Raw genomic sequence first — 25,032 nt, forward strand, 5'->3', positions numbered from 1 at the left:
TAGGGGAAACAGCTTGGAGGGGAGTTATCCCACTCCCTCCGAGGGGTTTGAAGGTATCAGCGGGAGCAACACCATGAATATAATGATGGCATATGGGGCTGAGGGCTGCCGTGCAGGTATGGACCGGGCAGCCGCACACTGCTTGAGAGATGACACAAGGCCAGCGGGGCCAGCCTGTCCCTGGTTAACTTCAGATGTGCAGAACTGGCACAAACAGTCCCTCGGGCAGGGAAGGAAGCAGGCACATCCTGGTCGACACTGGGCAGGACAGGGGACACAGAGCTGCAAGCAGACCAGCCCTGGAAACCAGTGTTAGCCTTGCCATTGCCCTGGACAGTGCCCCACCCTACCCCATGGTATTGGACATGGTCATGACTAGCGGGTGGTGACAAGGAGGGTGTTGAGACGGCACAGTTTCAGGAACAGTGTTCTGCACTGCCAGGAGGCACCATGGAGCCCAGGAAATGTCTTAGCTGTTCCTGCAATCTCGAGATGCACGCCAAAGCCCTGCTCAAGTGGGAAACAGGGAGCACGTTCATGGGATATGTGTCAACCCCCCCAGGATAAAGAAGTAAAGCATGACCCCCCTGCAGCCCCTCAAAGGGGCCAGCAGCTCCCCTTGGCACCAAGGGGTTGCAGGGCAGCCGCCTCCCCTGGCAGCCACAGCCCCTTGTAGAAGAGCTGGGGGTGCAGGGACTGAGGGTGGGGACCACCCAGAGAAGGCCAGCAGGCTCCTTAAAGTTAGCACCACACAGACCCTTCCCCAAACCTCCCAGCAGCTGGGGCTTGCACCCCGGCACAGTTGGAGCTGTGGCAGAGAACAGGCTTCATGCAAGCCGGCCAAGATGTTCGTCGGAGCAGAGGCATGCATAAACATTTTGTTTAATCAAGGACTCTGGGCGAACACAGTGTACTCTGGCTCCGTGCAGCGGGAACAGCTGCGGCCCTGCGGGGCAGGGGCCGGGGACGCCGAACAGTGGTGGCAGAGCGACCTCCCGTGGCACAGTCCCAGCTCCGGGGAGCTCAGCACCATCACTGCGATGGCAGCGGGCACAGGGAACCTGAAAACATGCGGCATCCCCAGCCCACAGCTCTGCTCCAGAGGGAAGCCGTCCCCCCACTGCCAGTGGCTCCGGCTGCATCCAGGAGGACAATCACGCTGGCAGCTGTGCCACGCAAGACTTGGTTTGGTCTGGCCCTTCTGCAGTCGTGCTGGGACAGAGGTTGAGCTGGGAGAGCTTTGGCAGCAAAACCCACAGCTGCTCTGCCAGTGGGTCTGCGGGTGGTGGCCCCATAGCAGCGTTTCACCCAGACCTCTGCAGCACCAGCTTAGTTCCAGGGCAGCATCTCCACATAGAGGACTCCCACAGCAGGCAGGGAATGCCAGTCGCCACCACCTTGCCACATAGCAACAGCCTGCCCCACAACCAGGCAGACCTGCACCCATCCCGAGCCTCAACCAAATTGTGAGGAGGAGGCACCAGCCATGCCTGGCAGCTGGGACCCCACTGGCCTGGTGGGTCATTACGGGGTTTTCCTGCAGGAACCGCACTGTCCATATGTCTGGGGGACCTGCCATATGTGTGGCAGGTGGATAACCTGACAGCCTGGTAGCTAGCAAGAGCTCGCTGCAGGAGAAGACAAGGACTTGGGAAGCGAGGGAGGAGATGCCTCTTTCTGAGAGCTGTTAGCAGCAGTTAAATAAACAATGCAGCAAATAAATCAAATATCGCCTTGTCTCAGTTGTGGCTTGCTCCAGTTTTTATTTCCAAAAAGAAAAGCAGCCCAGCACGTGCTGCCATGCCCAGCTGCTGCTCAGCTCCTCCTGGGCGCAGCTCCCAGTGACGGCTGTGGGGAGCCGAGCAAGCCGGCAGATGCAGCCCCCTGCTTCTGTGGCAGCCCCTGGAGGGAGACAAAGCTGAAACCCAGCCCCTGCTTCTTCAGACAGTGAAGGGGGAAAAAAGGCACTCTTTGTATCTCTAACTGGAATTGGAAACGGTGTCCCTGTGCCCACAGCTCCAGCAGCCCCAGAGCCCAGTGCCAGCCAAGCCTGGGGCTTCCCTCCCCACACTGGGAGCCACCGCTAACCGGGCGCTGCACTGTCCCCACCGGACCTGACAGCCGTGCAGCGGCAGCCAGGCCTGCCGAAAGCGCTCCCAACATCGCCATAAAGCACAGGGTGTTGATGGCAAAACTTCTCCACCTTGCGGGGGCTGCAGGGCAGGCACGGACACCCGCTCACACCTGCACCTTTAGCAAAGGGGGACAGCTTCCCAAACCATCTCAGGGAGCAAATGGTCCCTAAGATGTCCCCGAGGGCTGCCCCATGCTGCAGCTCAGGTTTATCTGTGCTCCTGCACAGATCAAGTCCAAGTGCACAGGTAAATTCCAAGCCGGGTGGCCTTTCCCATGAGGAAAGAGCGCTCCAGGCACTGCCTCTGCAGACCAGCACCCTGCACCCATTTCATGGCCCCAGAAACAGCCACCCAACAAACATCTCAGTGATGGGGTCCTTGCAGACACTCCCAGGATTGCCATGTTCCCAGACAGGCAGCATGGGATCCCTTCTGGGCCCTCCTGCTCCTCTAGGAATGGGGTGCTCAGGCCCCCAAAGCCACACTGGGATTTAGCTTTGGTGGGGGATGCTGGAGGAACCAAGGTGCCAGTTGTGGCATCTCCATCCTGCTCCCAAGCTGTCCCCAAGGCCGGTCACACATGGAAGAGGGTCAGCAGTGTGACACGGCTGGCCGTGGAGCCATCCTGCCCCCCCCCCCGGCTCACCCCAGAAGCAATAACCAAGTCCTCGAGAGCTTCGCTGGCGATGGCAGAGCACCCAAAGCCAGACCTCTCCAGTGAGCAGCAGCCCTGCTCCCCGGCCACCCCAGGGCACAGGGAAGAATGAAATGGCTCTGTCCCTGCCTGCCAGGGACCTGCAGCTCCCGGCACACAGCAACCACGATGCCTCCTCGGGAGGCTCCTCTGCAGCCTGGGGCAGCCAGGACAGAGGGACACACCAGGGTGTAGAGCTCACCCAGCCTGGCCCCCCGTCCCCACCCTCCCCACCGGCCAGGCAATGCCACTGTCTCGGTCCCTCTCCCCAGGGACTGTGCCCCTCTGTGCCCAGCCAGGCTCCCCTGGTCTGGTTGAAGAGACTGAGCCACCATTTCATTTACCAATATTGGCCAGTTTGCAGGGAAGTGCCCAGCAATACCCTCCCCAGCGTGGCAGAGATGATGGCATGAAAGAGCATGAATACAACAGCCAATCGCAAAGCAAACGTCTGCCTCTTCCTTAATTCTAAAGCCGCAACCAGTGCTTCAGGGAGCAGCCCAAGGAAGGCAGCCAGCACAGAAAACCCAGCTGGAAGGGAGCTGGCATTTCTCTAGCAAGGCTGGACTGACATTGGCAACCTCACACCACCAGGCAACAAACCCTGACCACAGCAGGTGCTCCAGGCTGGGACATGGGTCCCCAGGCACCTCCTGGCAAAGCTCTGACCCACCGTGAGCACAGCATTCTCAGCACCAGGTTTGGTGAGCTCTGCGTCCCATCTGGATGACACATGGCCCTGCTCACTGGGGCAGCGGAGATATATTTTTAAATATATACGTATATTTATATGTGTAGGCAAACACACCCAACTTGCAAAGAGATTTCTAACTTTCAGGAGAAAGTTCGTTGCCTGATATACTACTTCAAGTACCTATGCTCTCTCTCCACTGCTGCAACCGGGAGTCCAAGTCTCCCCCAGCAGCTGCTCAACGGAGGGATTTGAGCTCAGGCACAAGAAACAGGTCTGGACTGACCTTTCCAGAGGCTTCATCCCCAGTAACCCCTCTGGGGACACGGTGGCTTCTGCTCCACACGCACAAGTTGTCCCTCTATGCGTCCAAGGAGCCTCTGAGCGCCGTCCCGTGCAGTGCAGGGGCCTCCGGGTGCCTTCCTGTGCAACGGCAGGGCCTGTGACTGCTGCTTGAGAGCAAGGCAAGGACACGTCAGAGACCTTTCTCTCCAGACCCTGGGTGTTATAACAGGGGCACTCAACAGCCACCTAACCCTGGCCTGGCTCCTGGCAAGCTCACAAGAAGACAGCTAATGGAAACGCAGAGCACAGCATCCCTCAGCGGTGGATATGGTTAAGAGCAGGCTCGGAGGAACCGCCTTTAAACTTGGGGTTTTTTCTGGGATCAGCTGGGAATTAAGCATTGAGTTGTTGGGTTTAAATCTGAACCTTTAACTGTATCTTTCCTCTTCCCCCACCCCAGCACTGTTCTACACAAACCCCAGTTTTCTTCTGAAGCTTTATTTTAAGGGTAAGTTTTAAATGACTCATTTTGCAAAGGAAAGAATTGTGCTGCCAGGCTCTTTTCTTCTTTTAATTTCCCAAAAGATATTTTTTCTGCATTGGGGAAAAGATGCAGAACAGCTTTGGTGAGCTCGGTGAAGGCAACCAGATCTCAGTATTGTCGATCAGCATACGCCTCTTTGCTTCCCACCAGCCCCGAGCTCTGCTGCTGAGCCTGTTTCATGGTTTCCTGCACAATTAGTGGTTACAACACGCATACATACAAGCAGAACCGCTCATTACAACATGTGTACATACAGTGAGCAGAACCGCTCCAACTTTCCATACATTCTTGCTAATCTCCCGTGTGTTTTTAAGTTTTTGGTAATAATGAAATGACTGGGATTAATGACAGGCATAAATTCCTGGAGCACAAGACCCTGAATCATGTTTTTGTCTAACCAGCTGGTGTACCTTAGGGTAAAGCGGTGGGACAGGTTTGGATGTGTGAGCTTTGTTGCGTATTTCCAACTTCCTTGCTCTTGGCTGCTTGGTTTTTATTCAGATTAGAATTAACTAGCTTCTTAGTGTGTGTATGGGGTGATATCTGCTTGTTTGGTTGGTAATTGAAAAGCAAAAGCAGTCTTAATCACTTTGACCTTAGGCTTCCAGATCTTAGTGCTTTATTTCTAGAGCACCTTCTATCCCATTTTTTTTCCATTTTTCATGGAAATGAAGCTCCACCAGGCTACCATGAACTATGGTAGCTGTTCTTTTGGCTCGGCCCTCAGAGAGCTCATCAGCTTGACCTAACGAGAAACAGCACAAGCTGCTATCTGGGGCAGCGCTGGTATACAGCGTGATTAGCAGGGGTGCGGGGAGCTCATGCCAAGTATGCAGCAGCTGATCTGCTATGAATTTCAAAGCTCTGTTCTCAAAAGTTGAGAGACAAAGATTAAGGGGGACGCTTCCCACGGTAAACAAGATGCCAAAGCTGGGCTGCTTGGGGAAGATCACTGCTAAAGCTCCTGGGCAGCAAAGGAAGCAGAGACCCAGAGAACTGGTTTTGCTCATACTCCACTTTGCCAACATTTGGGCAGAACTTGAGGGAAAAATAGCAAATCCACCAAGAGATTGAGGAGAAAAATGACAAAAGCAGTGCTGGGATTACACTTAGGAGGGACATTCTCTCCCTGCCTCCTTCCAGAGGACACACTTTACCGTTCTAGCTCTGGAAGAAACCTGTGGGACAGCTGACTTACCCAGGCCACTCCTAAGCTCTGAGGAAGCTTTGTCATCCCTAGTTCCAGATCTAGCAAGCTGCAGATGCAACTGCCAATGTTTACATAAGATTTCACAAGCCAGGTTTTAACAAGTCCTGACTTACAGTTTCTTCTAAGGAGGTGAATTTAGGGCTCTGTTAAGCTGTGATTGCAGAGAGATGCAGGTACGAGGAAAGATTAGGGCGCGTGTACAAACCATTTCCAACCTCTACCTCTCGTAATCTCAGGGTGCAGCTGCTCAGATATCGCGGGGGAAAAGGCAAAGGCTACGTAAGGATCCAGATAAGGCCACAGGTGCTCCAGCAATGTCAGAGAAATGGAAAAAGTAGCTTTTAACCTGCCTTTGACTGCCAGCCACACGCACACTGGCCTGCCCGAGGAAGCGCCGAGCACAGCACTGCTTGTAACCTGTCCCCAAGCTGGCTGGAGTGTGTTGTCAGGGCAGACCTGCCAAGGAAAAAGGAGAAACCAGGTGATTAACATCAGCAGGGGACAAGCGTTGTCTTGTCATTGTGACAGTACAGGACTCCCCCGCCTTTCTGAGCCCCTCACAGGTATCTGGTAGCTAAACCCACCAGCGGATGGGGAAGCTTTCTGTGCTTTCCTAGGGCAAAGGACACTGACTTCAAGCAGGGAAAGCAGCTTTGCCTTTCCTTCTCTCCTCCATTTGCATTGGGCAGGGGAAACAAGGTCTCTGATAAGAGTTTGTAAAAAAAGAACTATTATCAAGATGACTTTCCTTTTATTTTCAGCTTAGATTTTTATGGGACAGAGCTCAACCCAACATCCTCCCAGGGTGTGCAGGCTGCGGGTTATTTTTATAAACGCTGACTTGTTGACTTTGCGGTCATAAAAAGATTTTCACAGGAACTGTATCCCCTGATCTCCCTTGCTTTTCACTGATAATTTAATTGCCAACCATGCGGATGGAAACAGATGTAATAAGGCCAGCTCAGGTGCTGCTTAAATACTTGTTTTAAAAGACATTATTTTTTTTCCCCAGCATTACCAATTCACGTAACTTTGGTCTTGAGGGCTGAGGATTATCCAGTGCACTTTCAGTTCCTGTAATCAAGCGAATGAAAAATCTTAGTGCTTCTTTGAAAATATATCAACGGCTGGGTTTTATGAAAAGCCTGAGAACAAAGCTCAGTGTTTAAAACGGAAAGGAACAATATAATTAGATGGCAACTTCTGCTCAGCGTTAAGGTCCCGTAGATGGGTAACGGAGGCCCCGTTTGCGTGCGGAGCTACCCCTCCCCCAGAACGGGCGCTCGGCTGCGGACGGGCAAGCGCCGCAGGAAGCGGAAGCGCCTCCTCCTCCCGCCGAGCACGGGACGCTCCCCCAACAACCCAGAGGCGCGGCCGATGCGCTTCGCGGTGTTGCCGTTCAGCCCCGGCCCTTCAGCCCCCTTCCACAGCTCGCCCGGGGCAGCTTGCCAGCGAAGACCCTTCCGCACAGTCGGATTACGCTGCCCTGAGGCGCGCGTTAGGAGAAGCGCAGGCCTTCCTCACCAGGCTGTTTGCAAACAGCGGCCCAGCTGCCGCATTTACCCTGACCTGCTGCCTTTGCCCCCACCGCGGCAAGAGGCGAACCTCCACGGGCTGCAACACCGCAGCGCGGCCGCCGCTCGCACCTGTGGCGGGCAGAGAGTCGGCCTTAGTTCCGCGTAGTGAGGCCGACGGTGGGCCTCGCCACGCGTAGCGGGGCCGCTCGTCGCCCCGCCGCGGGCAGCGCTGCGCTCCCAGCCCCCAGGGAGGGAGGGAGGGAGGGAGAGCGGGCGCGGAGGGGAGGCCCCCGCAGCAGCTCCGGGCGAGCAGGCCGTCGGGCCCGGCACCAGGAAGGGCCCGGCACCAGGAAGGGCCCGCCGAGCGCGGCAGGACGGTTGCTACAGCAACGCCGTCGGCACGGCGCGCTGGCGTCACTTCCGCAGCAGCAGCGCCCCGCCTCGGGGGCGTGGCCCCGGCGGCGCCGGGCAGTGGGCGGCCATGGCGCTGTCGCGCGCGGAGCGGTGCCTGGCGCTGCTGCTGCGGTGGCTGTCGCGCGCCTGCCTGGCGCTGCTGGGGCTTGTGACCCCCGCGCCGCCGCGCGCCGGCCCCTCCCGCCCCGCGCCGCCGCGCGCCGTCCCGCCGCCGCGCCGCGAGCTGCTGCTGCTGCCCGCCCGGGAGCTGGCCGCGCGACTCCGCGCCCGGCAGGTGGGACCGGCACCGGGGGGGGGAGTGCGCGCGTGAGCGAGTGCGCGCGTGAGCGAGTGCCCCCCCCCCCCCCCCCCCCCGGGGCTGGGGCCGCTGCGTCCCGTGGGAAGCGTCGGTGCGGAGGGGGTGCCGGTGCGGGGGTACCGGCGGTGCCCGCGTCCCTCCCCGGTCCTTCGGAGGGCCGCCCAGCTCCCGCCCCCAGCCGGCACCCTGCGTCTGAGCGCGGTTCCTGCTCTGTTGGGTGTTCCAGGTGACGTGCGTCGAGGTGGTTGAGGCGTACGTGGAGAGGATCAAGGAGGTCAATGCCCTCATCAACGCCGTCGTTAAGGACAGGTAAGCCGGGGAGGAGAGGGGGCGGTGGGCTCGCTGCCGCCGCCTTCCTCCGGGCCCCCTGCTGTCCCAGGCGAGGGTGCTGCATCGCGCCGGGGGGGGGGCACAACGGGCTGGCAGTGGTTCGGCCAGGGGCAGGGGTGAGTGGTTCTTGCAAAGAGGAAGAGCTGGGGAAGTCTCTTCTTCCACGACCAACTCCTGTCATGCACTTAGCGTCTGCCCGCCCTGCAGAGATACCTGCTCCTCGCCGGTCCCTCAAGGCTGGAGAGAAGCGCCAGAGCATCCCCACCGGTTGCTTCTTTGCAGGTTTGAGGAGGCCCTGCAGGAGGCCCAGCAGGTAGACAAGCTGCTTTCGGAGGGCCCTGGTGATGACTACCTGGAGGAGAAGTTCCCCTTGTTAGGCGTTCCCATCACTGTCAAGGAGGCCTTTTCTCTGCACGGTGGGTTTGCCCCTGCTTTTCTCCAGCTCCACGTGCTCCCCAGGGTGGTGGGTGGCTGTGGCAGGGCGCTTGGAGGGAAGCAGTTTCCCTTTCCTGGTCTGCATCCCCCCCTCTGCCTGGGCTCGCGTGTCCGTGTTCACTTTTAGCAACCAAACGCTGTGGGCGTTGCGGTGCCTCAGAGGAGCAACCCTTGCTGAGGACCTGCTTCTTGCGGCCTGCTGCCCCCCAGGGTGATCTCGGGGGAGCTGGCCCTGACATTTCCCTCCATCTGTCGGCCCCGGCGCTACAGGGATGCCCAACACATCTGGCTTGGTCAACCGCCGCAACGTGATTGCCACATCAGATGCCACGGTAGTGTCCCGGCTGAAGCAGGCCGGTGCCATCCCGTTGGGCATGACCAACTGCAGCGAGCTGTGCATGTGGTACGAGTCCAGCAACAGGGTCTACGGCCGGACCAACAACCCCTACGACCTGCAGAGGATCGCAGGCGGCAGCTCAGGTGAGCCCCAGCACCTCGGCGCGGTCCTGCACAAGCAGGTTAAAATGCAGCAAGGAAAGAGTTCCTAAGTCCTCTGCATGCTGCTTTAACTTATTGCTGGGCTCCTGCAGAGCTCGTGGGCCTCTCTCCTGGGTAGCGCAGTTGGCCGTTTGGAGGTCCAACTGCTTTGCACCTTCTGAACGTTCCACCCAGCATCGCTTCAGCTCGCTCTGTCTTACTCCACGTGCAAAGAGCAGTGCTGGTGTAGCACTTTGGCAGGGAAATCCCTTTGGCCCACGCTCCCCAGCTGTCCCCCAGACCTGACTAAAGCCGGGGCAGCTCCCACCCCATCTGCGTGCGAAGGGAAGCGGCCACCGTGAGACGCCTCTGCTTTGCTGGATGATTTGCGCTGTTGGCCCGTGAGGTTTTTTCCTGTATTTCTCTCCGATGCAGGCGGGGAGGGCAGTGTCCTGGCAGCTGCCTGCTCAGTCATAGGTGTGGGCTCTGACATCGGTGGCAGCATCCGCATGCCTGCCTTCTTCAACGGAGTCTTCGGCCATAAACCCACAACAGGTAAAGTGGGCGTGAGGATCTCCTCTCCTCCCCAGCAGAAATGCCAGGTGGTGGAATGCGGGGTGTGGGAGGAACCTGTTCAGGACACTCCTGTGCTTATCTCTGGTGGGATTGCTGTAAGGGGACAGGCAGCTTCTTGCATGGGACAAGCCCGCTGCATGAGCACAACCTGGCTTTGGCAGCGGGAAGCCGTTTGGTGGCAGAACGCCAAGCACGTGGGAGGTGGGAGGTGTTTTACCCCTGGTATTGCATCCTCAGCGTGGGATGTTTTCCCAAGGTCAGGATCTGCTGCTGGGGAGTTTCCCTGGCAGCTGGCGTCCCAGCTGGGTGCTTCACCTTTCCCCACCCCGTGCACCTTGCCGTCAACTTGCAGGCACTGCCGATGTGTGCGCTCCCTGGGCGACAGCTTCCCCCTGCACCCGGAGGCCACCCTCTTGCACAGCTTGCCCCGGCTGTAGGTGATGCTCGCGGATGCTCACAGGGTGGTACCCAGCATCTCCCTCTGCTCACAGGGGTCGTGCCCAACGATGGCCAGTTCCCAAACGCTCGAGGGGTGCGGACCAGCTTCCTGTGCACGGGGCCCATGTGCCGCTATGCGGAGGACCTGGAGCCTATGCTGAGGGTCATGGCTGGTCCTGGAGTTAACAAGTAAGTTGCTCCTACTGCTGCAAGCTGCTGAAGTGATCTCAGCTGCTTTCTGGCCAGCACAGCAGGTCAGTCCTGTTTGGTATACAAGACCCGGTCTGCACTGCCCAGATTGCTTGTTACTGGTTTCATTCCTTCACCCCTGGCTTCAGCAGGACCCTTGCAGCCAGGGCCGACCATCCCACCACCCCCATGCCTGCTGTTTGAGCAGCTCTGGGGAACGGGCAGCCGTGGTCAGCCGGGTCCTCCTCCCAGGAAGACTTCGCCTATGAGCTGCTCCAGCCGGCGCCGTCCGACGCGGCCCTTCCGTCTTGGGGGCTGGCCTTTCTTCTGGGTTTTACATCTGCTTTTTTCTGTTGCTGAATAATGAGTTTTCCATCCCACGCTGCGGCCTTATTTGGTCTCTTCATACATCCATGCCGCCAAGCAGCCTTTTATGTGTACGTACCAGTAAGGAGCAGAGCGGAGATGGGATGGACTGGGCACGTCCTGCTGCTTTGCTGCAGCCCACACAGGGTTGCTTTCTCCGTTACCACTTTTGTTTCTCCATGGCTCTTGTGGTGCAATCCCAACCTTGGCCATGGCCAGGGTCCGTAATTACAAGGTGCATCATGAGAGGCGAGGATTTTCCTGACAGCAACAATTATGCAGAACTGGCTGGGACTAAGAGGGTGGGCGAGCAGCTGGATGGGTTGTGGGCAGCAGGTGTCTGTGGGACTCTCCTTCCCACCCCGATGGGTAGAGCGGGGTGTCCTAAGGACGTGTCAGGCGTCTTGAGGACGCGTTAACAAGCGTGTGAGCAGCTCTGGCAGCTGGGGAGGAGCCAGGGGTGGATTTGTGAACAAAGTACTGTTCCTTTCCCAGGCTGAAGCTGAATGAAAAGGTGTCGCTGGAGAAAATAAAATTTCACTGCATGGATCATGACGGCGGGTCCATTTTTGTGTCACCTGTGGACAAGGAGATCTTGCAGGCCCAAAAGAAGGTAGGAAGGAATGGAGGTTGGCTCTCACTGGGGTGAGCCTGGAGATAAAACCTGGGGAGACCACTCCGAGGAGTCGCTTGGAGATGAGGTGAGCTGCTCTGTGCATGGCTCCTGCAGGGGCTGGCGGGATGGAGGGCTGCCGGCTGCAGTGCCACAGAGGCAGCCTCAAGTCCCAGTCCTGTGCTTCCAGTGGAAAAAAAGTAGAAAAATCTTTTTCTTCTTCCGCGATAAAGAAAAAACAAGGGGAAAGTCTTGCGAGCGGCTGCAGATGCCCTTGCCAGCAGCACCCGTGTGTTGGGGTGCACTGGCATGTCCAACATTTTTGGCCCCATTTCCATTGCAATAGCTGTATTTTGCTTTCTTAACGTCTCTTGTCCATGTTACGGAGACCTCCTGGGGGCACATTGCACGGCAAAGGGATGGCTGTGCGTTTGCGGTCTTCCCATGGTTGCTGTGTGGCACTTAGTCATGCGAGGGAACTTTTTCATTTTTCAGCGCTGCTCTTCTGGATCTTTGCTGGGGGTGGCACGGAGGGCTGTTTGGGGAGCTGCAAGACTTTTATCGGATGGAGGAGGTCCCGCTGCTCAGGGTGGAGGGGAGCGGGCAGGAGCTGCAGGATCGCCCGTGTGGCAACAAAGAGAAGCTGCTCGTGGGCGGTCTCCTGCCCCAAGCTTCCATGGGCTGACGGCAGCACATCACATCCTTGCGGAAACAAACCCTTCCCGCTCTTCCCCTTAGGTGGTGAAGCACCTCGAAAGTGAGCTGGGCGTCCAAGTTCGGCACGTGGCGATCCACAAGATGAAGTATTCTTTCCAGATCTGGTCAGCCATGATGTCGTCCAAGGACAGCGATGGGCAGGTGTGTCAGACCGAGCTGGCAAAGGCACAAATTTGGTGGCAGCAGGGAAGAATCGGCTGTTTGGGACCAGCCATGGGGAGCCGTAGGCTTCCCAGACTTGGCCTGGGGGCTTTCTTTGCTCTGTTTGTCCCCCCAATCCTCCTTCCATCTCCTTCCAAAGCTATGCAGCCCTTTCTTCCTTGCTTTCCCATGAGATGACGATGTGGCTCCCAGCAGAGGAGCAGCACGGTTTAGGGAGGGTGAGGCCGTTTTAGCATGCTGACCTTTTCTGTGCGAGTTGCTAAGTCAGCCACGTAGGTAGCGTCCTGCCTCGCTCTTGCCTCTGTGCTGCGTCTCCTGACGTTGTAGGGTGGGATTGATGCCTGCTAGGATGCCAGGACTGAGGCGATGGATTAGCGACTTTTCAGCAGCAGGCCTGCATGTGTTATTTTTTTCCTTGAATTGTAGCCACCGTGCCATGCTCTGTGCATGCATGGAAGTATTTTGTAGCAAAAATAAACTCTCAGGATTATTATACTTCGTGTGTTCTGCCACGCAGGCAGCGGTGACAAATAAACCAACCCCGTTTGGCTAAGGAGGACGTGCCTGTCCCCCTCTGCCTCCTCTCTCCTGATCCCACAGCCACGTAACAGCAGTAAATGCCTCCAGGGCACATCATCCGGAGCATCACCCCTTGCATCATGTCAGAGGAGGGGTACTGAAAGGTGCTGCTTTGGGGGGCTCTCCCTCTGCAGAGCGAGGTCCCCTTCTCGCTGTCTCTGGCAGGGAGAGGTGCTCCTGCTGCCGCTCTGGATTAGCGCTGGAGCTGTGTAACACTCCTGACAGGCATCTCTTGTCTGAAAATGGGAACAGCTCGCGTGGGGATAATTGGACAGCCGGAGATTTTGCCGTCGTTTGTCAGCCTGTTCTTCCCCGCCGCGCGCTAGCTGACAGCGCTGACGGAGGGAGCGTGTGTGTGTTGCAGGAGGCCCAGCTATTCACGGACCTGCTGGGCGATCACGGGAAGCCGGTGTGGCCGCTGTGGGAGCTGATGAAGTGGCTCGTGGGGATGTCTTCCCACACTCTCCCAGCTATCGGTAAGGGCGGGAGGAGCCCCGGGGCGTGCGGAGGCGGTGGTGGGGTGGGCAAGTTGTTAAATGAAAATAGGGCCCTGCCAGTGCCCCGCGACGGGGCTCTGGAGTTTGCGCTGAGCGGATTCAGACTGGTTTTTGTAATGATACTTGGTGCCTTCAAGTCAAACGCATGCTCAAGGGGGAGTTGGCTGGATCTTTGATAAATGGGATTGGCTATCCTAGGAGAAGGAAAAGTGAGGACGATGGAGCTGCAGGCAGGGTTTGCTCCTGCTGTGAGCTCTGCCAGAACTGCTGGGGCTCGGAGGGAGCCAGTCAGCGGTCTGCACTGATCTCGTTTCTTAGCAGCAGATACCAGAGAACCCTAATGAGTGCTGTGCGCTGCTGTCTAACGAGCGCTGAGGTCGCTGCGCCAGCTCTGCTCCATCCCAGTAGCTGGAAAAACTTGAAGCAATGGGCAGGCTGAAAGCTTTTCCCTTGGCAAAGCTGGGGAGATGCTGGCTGCAAAGTCGTGCCACATGCAGGGGGAAATCGGCTCTGGGAGCCAACGTGCTGGCAGGGACAGGGACTTGGGGGCCCCCCTGGGAGCTGGGGGATGCTGCGTGTGGCCGGGCAATACGCTTTCAAGCCTGCTTAACCCACGGTCCTCTGCTCGCTCTCTATTCCTGTTTGTGCCCTTGTGCTGCAGCCCTGGGGCTGACGGAGAAGCTGATGAAACTCAACCCTGGTGGGAATGCCAAGCTGGTGAGCATGGGGAAGAGCCTGCAGGAGGAGATGGAGGCCCTGCTGGGGCCGGACGGGGTGCTCCTCTACCCCTCCCACCCCACCATAGCTCCCAGGCACAACTCCCCCATATGCATGCCCTTCAACTTTGCCTACACAGGTGAGCAGCTCTGACTCCTCTGCTGGGGTACAGGCAGGGGTCGCAGGCATGCCCTCACCCGCTGCAGCAGTGCAGGCTGGGAGCCGGGGTATCTTACCCAGAGTATTTCCCTCACTGACACTGGGCTTTGCAGCGCAGAGGGTTGTCTCACTGCTCCAGAACACGGGGCAAGGATTATGGTCAGTGCTTTGAAACTGTGGCATTTATTCCTGCTGTGTGCAGCGGGGCAGGTTTGATCTCGGGGACGGGGTGGGGGGGAAGCACTCTGCCCCAGAGGGATGCTCTCACACTGTTACAGCTGGCGCTGTGGTTTAGCAGGCACCCGAGAGCTGCTGCGCCTCTTCGAGTACAGTTTGGGGCTCCGTGCGGCTTTCCCGCAGCTTGAGCTCCTTGACGCCAGCGCTGTGTTACAATGCTATCTGCCTTTGGAGTAACGGAGGGATGGTGCCTGGGGCAGGAATGTCCCAAAGCAGATCTTGGCGTGCCGCAGCAAGTGCCACATAAGCGTGGCTGCAATTTGCAGATGCGATGTGGGCGCTGGGAACCTCTGGCCAGTGATGTCCCCTTGTCATCGTGTCTCTGCACCACCTGCCTTGAGTGCACTGCTCCGGCGAAGAGCTCACAGGAGCCCAGCACTGTGCATGGCAGCAGCTACCTAGCAGGGGTGGGAGAGCCAGGCAGCGATTTATCCCGGTTGCTGTGCTTGCTCTGATGCAACCTTCTCTTTTCCAGCTATCTTCAACGTCCTGGGCTTGCCGGTGACGCAGTGCCCGCTGGGCCTGAGCAGCGAGGGCCTCCCGCTGGGCATCCAGCTGGTGGCAGCCTCCTACAACGACCACCTGACGCTGGCAGTAGCCCGGTATCTGGAGAAGGCCTTCGGAGGATGGGTTTTACCTGGGAAAGCTTAGCCTGGGCTCCTGGCACTGCAGCGACAGAGACAGAGATGGTGGTACCCAGGAAGGCAGTGGCAGGCGCTGATGCCGGATCCCGTCGTGGCGCTACCTGCTCCGTCCTCATCCCCCCTTGTGCCCTCCTGTGAGCGGCCGAGCCCCTGGGGAAGCCAGGCTGTTGCCACTGGAGCCATCTCTTCCTTGCAGCACCCTCTGCCAGAGGAGAGACCTGCCCTTCCCACGGCCCCTCGGGAGCCCTGGTGCCAGCAGGCTGCCCGCATCCTGCCTGCAGCAGGCACCTATCTTCTGGGCATGGAGATGGCCGTCTGTCTGTAACGCTTGCTGCTTTGAAGATGCTCAATGAAGGCTGGGGAGAGGAAGTGCTGCCAGACTGCTTGGGGATGACTGCCCAGCACCACCCTCGGGGCTCCCTGGGTGCATCCATCCTCCTTGGCCTTACCCAGGCTACGGGGCTGGGACTGCACCTGGTGCACCGCAGGCTTGCTGGCCGCCGCAGCCTCCCTGGGCTGCCACAGGTTTTCCGCCACCTTCTAGCCGGAAGGGGACTGAGGGTGCTGGAGGCAACCTTATGCTCGTTTCACCGGTGGTGCTTTGTGGGGTGGAACGTGCTGGACTCTGCCCAGTGCAGAGCTGGCAGGCAAGGGAGAAGGAGGTTTTGCTCTTGTGAGTTTTTGACAGCACTGGAAGAGCTCTCGAAACGCTCCTCTGCATGTGCTGAGACAGCTAAATCATCTCCTGCCTGTGTGTTCTTCCCCGTCTGTCCCAGGGGATCACCCAGCCTGATTGGTGTCCCTGCCCCTGCCATCCCCCCTCCCGACCTGCCCGGCCTCTCTGCCCCCGTGAGTGGACGCAGGCAGGAGCATGGGCAGCTGGCTGTTTCTGGGGCGGGCAGCAAGTGTAAGATGTTCTCGGTGAGGGTGGGATTAAAGAGTCTGGTTTGCTGCCAGCTGCGTGTCCTTATTCCCAACCGCTGTTGCCCTGCCGACTGCGGGGCTGCCGTCCCGCCGGGCACCGGCCCCGTCTCCACCGAACGCTGCCGGCCGCGGGCACGGTGCCGGGACAGCAGTGAAGATGCTGGTGTCTGCCCCAAGGGTGGCACTCGACTGCTGCTGGGGACGGCCTGGCTTGCGTCTGCCCCGCCGTGCGTCACCCCTGGTCCTGGCCTGATCCTTGTGCTGCTGTCTTCTGTCCCCAAGCCACTGAAGGTCCCTGCAAGGGGGCAGGTGGGCGCTGGGTGCTAAGGCTGGGTGCAGCCGGGGTGCTGGGCTCAGGCTGCGTCTCGCCACTCGCTCGCAGAGGGCACTGCTGAGCCGGGCGAGGGCTGCCAGCCCCCGGGAGCCTGCAGCAAATCGAGACACCCATCAACAAGGAAGGAAGGAAGAAAAAAAAAAAAAAAAAAAAGAAAACCCCCTGACCCAGGAAAAAGGACACGAACCGCCGGGGCCGAATCCTGTGCGGTGCTGTGGGACCTCGCCCGCAGCCTCCCAGCGCGGTGGCACGGAGCGCCCGGGTCCGCCCCCCCCCCGGGGGCAGCGTGGGAGCCGGGCAGCCGCTGGCGATGCGTCCAGGTAACGCTGGGAGCCCGGCGGCGGTTCGCTGCGCTGGGGGCCGTTGTGTTTAACACAGCGCGGGGCGTGGACGGCGCCGCTGCCTCCGCTCCGGTTCCTGCTGCGGCGGGGCCCGAGGAGCGGCTGCGCGGCCCGAGGTAGGGGGGGGCTGCGGGGGCGTCGGGGCGTCGGGGCGCGTTCGGCAGAGGGGCTTTAACCTCTGCGGCCTCAGCCGACGGGGTAGCCGCTAAACTGTGTTTTTAGAGAAACCGCGGCGTGGGGAGGGGTGCCGGGTTTTTGCCTCTGGCCGAGGCGGGCAGGGACGGGGTGTGCTGGGGTCAGCGGGAGCTGCCCGGGACCGTCCTGCGGCCGCCTCGCCGCTGCCAAAGCGCTGCCCCCAGCGCGCTGCCTCCTTCTGCCACGGGAGCAGCCCTGCCGCTGCCCGCACAGGCAGCCGGGTCCCCGGGTCTCCCTGCAGAGCTGACTTCTCCACAAGTCCTGGGAACAGTCCTAGGGGCCCCCTCTCCCTCCAGGGAGAAACGCCTGCCACCTTCGCGGGGGACCTGCTGCGAAGCTGGGAGGGCTCGCACTAGCTCCAGGGCAGGGGGAACCCATAAATGCGCTGCCCCTTCCCGCGCTTCAGCTCTGGGTTTCTAAGGTCTCATCTCAGGGCTCGGAGGCCTTGCCCATGGTTTGCAGCTGCCCACCCGCGCTTGCTGGCTGCTCCTCCTTGTCTCCAGCTCTGAATGCTTGCAAGGGACGGAAAACATGGAGAAAGCATTTTATACACACCTGCCATGGTGGTTGCGCTCATAACGTCAGTGCAGAGTCGGTATAAAAAGGCAAGAGCAAGAGGCAATGGGTGGGAGTCAGCTAGCCCTACAGATGTCCAGTCCAGCCAGGGACATGGTCCCACCCATCTGCATCTGGAGGTAGCCCCGGGCTCCCCACCTTCGCCAAGAGATGTGTCCCCGTGATCAGGCGGTCGGCGTTGGTGGCCTCAAAGCCCTTGCGTGTCTCTCCTCGGAGAGCGAGGTTACCTCCATAGCCAGCAAGAGTACGGAAGAAAATTCTCTGGGAGCTGAGTGCAAGGCCCAGGTAAGGAGCTACTGGCCAGCTTTCAGAGAGACGGAGGAGGAACCGGGATGGTAAGGTGCTGCAGTGCTGTCCCAGCGTCCTCCCAGGGCTGTGCGGGGCGGCCATGCAGGTGCCCTGCAGAACCAGCCTTGCCGTGGCTCGCATGAGCTGAGGTCTGTCCTCGGGGCATGGCACCCCAAGGGAGTGCCTTAGGGTCCCCATTTCACCTGGCCCTCTCTATCCCACGGAGGCTGTGGGAGGGCTGGGGGTGTCTGGCAGCAGTATCACCGGTTCTGCCAGTGTGAGTCACACCCAGAGCAGGGCTGAGTCACCGCCAGAGCGGTGTGAGCATCAGGCCAGGAGCTTTCTCAGACCCACATTCCGGTGACACCACCAGCGTGATATCTTGCTGCCTTTAGGGAGGGACCAAAGCCACATGGAACCAGCTAGAAGTGGGTGCAGCAGAAGGTCCCTGCGGCACATGCACGATGCCGTGGCAGAGCGTGGCAGCTGCCTGCTGTCCCTGCGTGCCCGCTTGCCACCACAGCCCTGAGGGCACCTGCCTTGGTGCTACTTCATCCCATCCCTGGGGGCAGCAGGAGATTCCCCGCCGCTCTGCAGCAGGCGCCTCCATGCCATGGCTGGGCACGCAGCCCCTGTGTGCAAGGCATGCCTGCAGCAGCTGTCACAGCTTTGGGAAAAAACACTTTCTCTTATCCTAGGTTCCGGCTGTCCGTCGTGTTTGCGGGTGGCAGAACAGTTCCAGCACACTCGTCCTCTTGCCGTGGCACCCAGCGCGGCAGCATAAAGCTAGGGGCAGATGGACAGGGTGCGGCGGGATGAGCCCTGCCCTGCCCCTGCTTCTGTCCTTGGCCAGTTGCACCCTACTCCTGGGTAAGTCTGGCTCTAGAGCTACTGCAGCGGGTTGGGGGGTGACCCTGGCTGCAGTGGGGGAGGAAGCATGGGGACAACTCTCAGACCTACAGAAGGTACCTGCAGGGAAGAGGGGACTGAGCGGTCTTCAAAGTGTGATGGGAAAGAAAACCTCAGTCACCAGCAACCACGTCAGGGCGTCAGTGCCTTTTGCGGGGCCGTAGACAGGATGCTCCAGGGTGTGCAAAGAGATTTGTGCGCCATGGATGCTGAGCACCGCACTGGCAGCCAGCACTTGCCTGAGCCTGGCGGTGAGTTAGTGTTTGCCTGTGCAGGACTGGATCTGGGGGTTGTAGGGTGGGGGGAGGCCTCACGATGCCTGTGCAAATTGGGGAGACCCACACAGCACGGCCAGGCAGTGAGCAGCCAAGGAGCCGGTCCCCGCAAAGCAGAGCGAAGCTGCCTGACACCCCTGTGCTTCCCCCCCTCCCCAGGCATGCCGTTGCCTCCGCAGGACGTGAGGCTGGAGGCACAAAACTTCCACGTCCGCTTGCAATGGGAGCCAGATCCTGGCTCGCCCAGCGGTGCTGTGTACCAGGTGGAGTGGAGGAGACGGTAGGTGGGGCGGCGGGGAGGAGCAGGCAGAGGTGGTTCACCCCCGCTGCACCCTGGCAGAGGGCTGTTGGGGACCCCTGGTAGCCGGGGGATTATTGTCTGGCAGTATCTTTTGGGGCTAAGCAGTCCCCACTCCCTCAGCCTCCCTCATACCACAGATGCCTCAACCCCTTGGTCATCTTTTTGGCCGTTCACCGGGTGCTCTCTGGCACGGACGTGTTTTTTCTCGTAGGAGAGAGCACAGGTCAGGGTGCAGCACTCCAGGTGCCGTCCCACCAGTGCCGATGAGAGGGCACTTGACTTACTGGCAGTGCTCTTCTTAATGCAGCCCAGGATGCTGTTGGCCAATATCTGTGCTCTCCCACGCTTTCCACTCGGACAGGATGGCAATGACTGGGCAGCCTTCCTTTTGGGTGAGGAAGGTGCCGAAAAGGAGAAATTCCTGCATTTTCTCCATGGGCAGAACCTCCCACTGGACCAAGGCAGATGCCTGCTGGGGGAACAGCACCGGCTCCTCCTGGGCGTGTGAGCTGTATTTTGACAAGATCCACGATATCTACTGGGCGAGGGTGAGAGCGGTGGCCGGAGGCAAGCTGTCCAAGTGGGCCTATTCCAGCGAGCTGCAGCCATACAGAGACAGTAAGGACCAGGGAGATCCTTCGGCCGGGCTCCCGCTCTTCCCGGGGGGCCGATGGGGAGGGGGGTCCTTGGAGAGGTCTGGTGGGATACGGTGGTAAATCACGTGAAGATGCTGGTGGGAAAAGTGCCATGAGCCCCAGTCAGAGGAAAGGGATGGGAGCAGAGCTGCTGGAGAAGGGCTGGGTGAAGAGCAAGGGGACAGAGGAGGAGACACAGCGAGGTGAGGACCACGGATGGGAGGCCCCAGGCCACCAAGGCGCTGTGAAAGTTTGGGTCTCTGGAGAATGTAGCGAGATGGGGTAGGAAAGAGGATGCCCCTCCAGGCTTGCCTTCTGAAAGCATCCCCTGTTCATCCCTGGCATGGGTTTGGGAGATGCTGGCTGAGGGCATTTTTGTTCCAGCAAGGTAAAGTTGGCACAGGGTGGTGAAGGCAGGAGTAGTCCCTCCAGCACTGCCTTTGCCCTGGCTGCCCTGTTTGCAAGGTGTGGGCACGTGCCTCTTCTCAGTCACAGACTGGTTGTCCTGTCCAAAAAGCCTAGCTGTCTTTTGGAGGAAGGAAAAATTTCAGGACCTTCCCCTAACCCACCTCGTAGGGGGTTGTTGCAACGAACTGAATGTGCAAGCAGCTAAAATGGGATGTATGGCAGCTAGTTGGGTTCCCCTTTTCATTCCCTCTGCATCCAACAAGCATGAAAATAGATGCACCAGCGGCAGGGACCCGGAGGTGCTGGCAGGTCTGTCCTGGCCTGTGTTGGTGTGACTGGAGGAGGCAGAAGCTGGCTGTCATAAAGACATGGTGGCTGCCGCTTCTAGAGCTGGTTTCACAGCACATAGTGCTGTCAGGCTGAGGAAGTTTCTGGGCACTGAGAGTGGGATGTCCAACAGAAAAACATAATTTCTGGAAAAACGAGATGCCTGCCTTCTGTTTTGAAGGGCTTAATTTTCCTCCTTTTTTTTTTTTTTTCCCTTCCCTACAGCAATTGTGGGTCCTCCCAAGTTGTCCTGGGTGTTCCAGGGTCACAATCTCAGCGTTAACATCATCATGCCGCTCACTCCCTACCAAAGCAAAACTGGTTCTTACAAGCCAGTTGACCAAGTGCTGCTGAAGCTGTGGTATTGGCTGAGCCTGTACGAAGGGGACGTGCTCATCCAGCAAGTACGTGGCAGGGTGGGCAAGGCTCGGAGCGCACAGGACTTGCAAAAGCCTTCCTGATGCAGCAAAGATGCCTGTGTCCAGCTGGAATGGTGTAGTAGTGCCCGTGCCCGTAGAGTTGCCCCAGCCCTGCCCACGCCCAGCAGTGCAAGTGGGCGTGAGGTGCTTTGCACTCCCAATTTGGGGCTCGCAACCTGGGGGTGGCAGGACACCCCTTTCCTCTTCTAGGTTGCATGAACACAAGAAACCTGTAACAATTTCTGTTCTGATGAAAGCATGCAGTAGGTGTTTAACAAGATGCTCTGGTACCTGAACATCTCCTGGGGTGAAGGAACAAGCGCTGGAGGTGCTGGAGAGCAGGGAGGAAGGGTCCGTGCTCCACACCACGGGGCAAGTGGGGTGTCAAGGCTGCACCGGGGAGTGGAGCAGTGCACAGACCCCACCTCCATCTGCCTTGGCCACGCATCTGCTCTGCTTCCAGGTGCCCTGCAAACAGAGCGGGAAGGACGCACCATGCACCTTCAGGTACCTGAAGCCCAGCATGCGGTACTGTGTCCGGACGGTGGCCGCAGGCATGGCCAAGGAGCAGAGCCGGGAGGCCGAGCAGTGCGTGGTGACACCAGCAGGTCCCGCAGGTGGGAGCTCTCTCGCCAGCTCGGCCGCTGTGGTTGCATCTCAGGTCCTGCTTGCAGCACAGACGTGTGTGGAGGTGTGGGTCACTAATCCCCCAGCCATTCTGGTCAGTGTTGGTGGCCCAGTAAGGCCCTGTGGGGACTTTTCTTGGGGAGATGCTGTCTCGTCATCTGCCTTGGGCTTGTGCCGCTTCTCCTCCTTGAGCATCCCAGCCTGCCGCCGGGGCTCCGGGGAAGTGCTGGCATAGGGTGGGCTGGGGAGGATACCAGCTGGGGTTCTTCCACTCCTCAGCCTGTTGTGACCTCCTGGCAGGCTTTCCCTGGGTCATCCTTGCTGTGCTGAGCGGTGTCTTCCTGCTGCTGAGCGTGGCCGGGTTCTGCTTCGTCCAGCTGCACGTCTTCCCCAGCCCCTCGGAGATGCAGCTCCCAAAAACACTTGTGAGTGAACAATCCTCCATCCTCCCCCCTGCATGTGCTGCAGCAGAGCCGGGGTCCCCTGCATTTGCAGGGGGCTCAGCATCTTCTTCCCTCCACCTCTTGCGCCATCAAACCCATCTCAGTGCCCAGGTGCCTCCCTCGCTGTCCATCTCACCATACCCCCAGGCCTTGCTGCGTGGAAGAAAATACTGGTGGGATGCATCGATCAGCCACGCGTCCCGCTGGAGGAGGGTGGCTCGGGCAGTATGTAGCCTGTGAGCTCGGCCCCCTTTGGAGCCTCTGCTTTAGGCAGTTGGCTTTTGCTTGGCTGCAAAGGGGAGAAAGAGAGGAAGAGAGGCAAACAGTGGGACTGCTCTCCCGGGACAATCTGGCCCGGGTGAGATGCAGCCCCTCACTGCTCTGCCACTGAGATAAAAGCAGCCCTGAGGCTCAGAGAGACTCCCAGGGCTGCAGCCCTGCTGAGCTGATCCAAAACATGTTCTGGGTCAGCAGGACTGAGCCCTGTGGAGACAGTCACCAGGGCAGCCTTTCTCCCCGAGTCCCAGTTCCCCCTTGCCTCTCAGTTTCCCAGTGCCGGGGGTGGTCGCAGTCTGGGCTGAGCAGCCCTTTGAGTACTGGGGACAAACCCAGTCTTGCTAAGCTAAAGAAGTTCCCTTTGCTTTCCTGTTCTTCTTGGCTTCTGCGTGGAGATTGCTTCCATCTCTGAGGAGGTGAGAGCTCTTCCATCAGCCTCTGATAGCTGGGGTGTAGCTTGAAAAGCAGCAGCGTTATAGCTGCTGTGACCGTCCCCAGGCACCAGAGCCCCCGCGCTGTAGTGAGCAGAGCCCTGCCTCTGTTTCTCCCGGGTGTGAGCATGGCAGACGGGCTGCTCAGGACCGTTCCCTTCCCCGGGGCGTCCAGTCCATCACCCCCAGGCTGGCGGAGGTTTCAGCAAGCTGAGGCTGACCGCTTTGCTGTTTGTTTTCCAGCAGACTCTCCTGAACAGGGAGCCGAGCGTGACCGTCAGGGTGCCCGCCCTTGAACTCAAGGGGGACTCGCTCGCCCTGCTCTTGCCGACCATGCTCCCCTCCCACGGGCCCCCTGCGGCTGAGCAGACAATTCCTGCAGTCCATCTGCTCCTCGGAGAAAGCCTCTCCCAGGACACAAGTGGCTACTGCGCCAATGGGTTTGGGCCGGACTGCCATCAGGGAAGGGACCCATCCTGTACCCACAGCCAGCTGGGGCATGCCTTGGGCTCCCGCGTCTCATCGCAGCTGGAGGGGGATGAGGGGGCGCGTGATGGTGAGGATGTGCTGGAGCCGCCAGTGCTGGTGGGACTGACCAGAGACAGCTACACAGGTGACCGGGACTATCGGACATCTGAGACATGGCTCTCCCTGCACCTCCAGCTTTATTCTGAATGCCGGTGCCCAGCCCTGGGAGCAGGCAACTGTCTTCCTCTGCCCGCGCTGGGCAGGAGCTTCAGCCAGGAGAACCTGCAGGAGAGCCTTGGCACGGCAGGGCGCTGGGTACCACTCAGCTCTGTGAAGCTGCCAGCCAGCAAGGAGGAGGATGGAGGGCAGCTCATCCGTGCTCTTCAGCCCCTGCATGCCCGTGGGACTGAGCTGCAGCCAGGTGACAGCACTGCGCAGCGCAGCAGCTCGGAGCAGGCAGCACCAGGCGTTCCCCTCGCCAGCCCCCGCCAGCTGCCCCAGTCGCCCCCCAGCATCCTGCGGGCAGCCGCCTTCTCCGGCTACGAGCTGCGTCCCCCAGCTGACGGTGAGCCGGAGCAGGCAGGCGAGGGCACGCTGCGGGCTCCCAGCACCCACATCACAGCATCAAGCAGAGCTGGAGGTGCTGCCCGGAGCTGCCCCGGCCACGATGGCTGCCTGCTCGGACCTGCCTGTGCCTTGCTGGGGACAGGGCCGGGGCAGGCTCCGGTGCAGGCAGATGGGTGAGATCAGTATCTTCAGAGCTTCCGTCTGTGGTTTTGGTGCTCTTGAACCAAAGCGTAAGGAATACAAACCAAAGTTGGAGCCTGCAAGCTTTTTTCTATTTATCCATCTATTATGTGTGTATATGTGTGTGTACAGGATATGTACTAATGCAAATTTATGTATATACTAGTATATATATAAAAGCCTCTTTAATGAAAGAGGAGATTTTTTTTTTTTTTTTTTTTACTTGTCTGGAAATACCGATTGTGCACTAGAGCTGGTTTTTTAAATATTACTAATTTATTATGGAAAACTGGCTTCTGTGCTTATCCTTTCTGTGTTACAGAACCAGCGCTGCCCTGCTTGAGCCGCATCTGGGAAAGGCACTAGGGAAACTTGGGGTTTCCCTGGGAGAAAATTGCACCCGCAGCTGGTCTGCGTGTTGCTGTCGTGTGGGAAAAGGCTGGTTCTTCAGCAACTGCTGGATAGTTTTATTATTCCCTCTACCAGCACTGGGGCAATTTACTGCTGAGGAGCCCTGCCCTGCGATTGTCTCCCCAGGATGTGTCTGTGAGGCTGTGCCTGCAGCCACAGAGGCGAAGGGAAACCCTCTCCCCCGGTGCTGGGCAGCATTGTGCTTTGCGGGCCGGGATCGGTGAATTCCAGCTCTGGGGGCCAAATCCAGGCCGCTAGACTCACAAGATTTAAGCCAGATTTGGGAACAGGTGAGAAATTGGTGTCCAGCATCCGGGTACCTGGTGGAGGGGGCAGAGGGGACAACGCTGCCAACCTTGGGGAGTCTTTTGGGTAAAGCAGGCAGCTGTGCTTTGTGCATCTCATTGCCAAATCTCTCTTAGTGAGGATGTGAGGACATGTGCTATATTAAATAGATTGAGCTGAATTTAAAAAAAAAAGGGGGGGAGAGACAATCCCATGGGCTACTTGAAGGAACATGCTTGTTACCCACATGCTGTTTGCTGCCAACAAAGTTCTTCTCAGACTCGGCTGAAACAAAAGTCCGATTCTCCTTACTTTGTTTCACTTTCTCTTTTTGATAAGATGAAAATTTTGGGTCACATGAAATGGCCTTTTTTAATTTTCAGGTGTTTAGAAAGCAAACCAAAAGCCCAGCCAGAAGAATTCGCCCATGCTAAAATCAGACAGACTTCAGAGGACTTGAGGTTTTGATGCAAACACAGGAGCTGAAA

At 58.7% G+C, this 25,032-nt stretch overlaps 2 protein-coding genes and 1 long non-coding RNA gene across 5 annotated transcripts; 2 read left to right on the forward strand and 1 right to left on the reverse strand.

Moving 5' to 3' along the window:
- Window positions 1-575: 575 nt before the first annotated feature.
- On the reverse strand, window positions 576-5,895 carry LOC129211662 (uncharacterized). The gene is made up of 3 exons (XR_008578909.1): window positions 5,765-5,895; window positions 3,807-3,969; window positions 576-1,902 (listed from the first exon to the last, which is right to left on the reverse strand). It is a non-coding gene; the product is annotated as an uncharacterized LOC129211662 (long non-coding RNA).
- A 1,617-nt stretch (window positions 5,896-7,512) lies between these two features.
- On the forward strand, window positions 7,513-15,878 carry FAAH2 (fatty acid amide hydrolase 2). The gene is made up of 11 exons (XM_054839091.1): window positions 7,513-7,764; window positions 8,015-8,097; window positions 8,401-8,534; window positions 8,824-9,033; window positions 9,466-9,585; window positions 10,098-10,233; window positions 11,095-11,212; window positions 11,951-12,070; window positions 13,035-13,146; window positions 13,829-14,023; window positions 14,756-15,878. Exons 1-11 carry the CDS (start codon window positions 7,558-7,560, stop codon window positions 14,929-14,931), a joined length of 1,611 nt encoding a protein of 536 aa, XP_054695066.1. The 5' UTR covers window positions 7,513-7,557; the 3' UTR covers window positions 14,932-15,878.
- Window positions 15,879-16,278: 400 nt separating this feature from the next.
- LOC129212029 (uncharacterized) lies at window positions 16,279-24,060 on the forward strand. 3 transcript variants are annotated; one of them, XM_054840041.1, is made up of 8 exons: window positions 16,831-17,579; window positions 18,281-18,452; window positions 18,926-19,046; window positions 19,510-19,685; window positions 20,663-20,841; window positions 21,320-21,473; window positions 21,784-21,908; window positions 22,877-24,060. In XM_054840041.1, exons 1-8 carry the CDS (start codon window positions 17,445-17,447, stop codon window positions 23,843-23,845), a joined length of 2,031 nt encoding a protein of 676 aa, XP_054696016.1. In that variant the 5' UTR covers window positions 16,831-17,444; the 3' UTR covers window positions 23,846-24,060. The 3 variants fall into 3 exon arrangements, with proteins under 3 accessions (XP_054696018.1, XP_054696016.1, XP_054696017.1); XM_054840042.1 differs by having other exon boundaries at window positions 22,880-24,060; XM_054840043.1 differs by lacking the exons at window positions 16,831-17,579; window positions 18,926-19,046 and adding an exon at window positions 16,279-16,639.
- Window positions 24,061-25,032: the final 972 nt, after the last annotated feature.

Source organism: Grus americana, chromosome 12, assembly GCF_028858705.1.
Source record: "Grus americana isolate bGruAme1 chromosome 12, bGruAme1.mat, whole genome shotgun sequence".
Classification (NCBI taxonomy): domain Eukaryota; kingdom Metazoa; phylum Chordata; class Aves; order Gruiformes; family Gruidae; genus Grus; species Grus americana.

Coding starts and splice junctions, on each gene's coding strand:
- FAAH2 (XM_054839091.1), top strand. CDS start 7,558: ATGGCGCTGTCGCGCGCGGAGCGGTGCCTGGCGCTGCTGCTGCGGTGG. Junction 8,098..8,400: donor AACGCCGTCGTTAAGGACAG/GTAAGCCGGGGA, acceptor GCTTCTTTGCAG/GTTTGAGGAGGCCCTGCAGG. Junction 9,034..9,465: donor GATCGCAGGCGGCAGCTCAG/GTGAGCCCCAGC, acceptor TCTCCGATGCAG/GCGGGGAGGGCAGTGTCCTG.
- LOC129212029 (XM_054840041.1), top strand. CDS start 17,445: ATGTGTCCCCGTGATCAGGCGGTCGGCGTTGGTGGCCTCAAAGCCCTT. Junction 17,580..18,280: donor GAGCTGAGTGCAAGGCCCAG/GTAAGGAGCTAC, acceptor CTCTTATCCTAG/GTTCCGGCTGTCCGTCGTGT. Junction 19,686..20,662: donor GCTGCAGCCATACAGAGACA/GTAAGGACCAGG, acceptor CCTTCCCTACAG/CAATTGTGGGTCCTCCCAAG.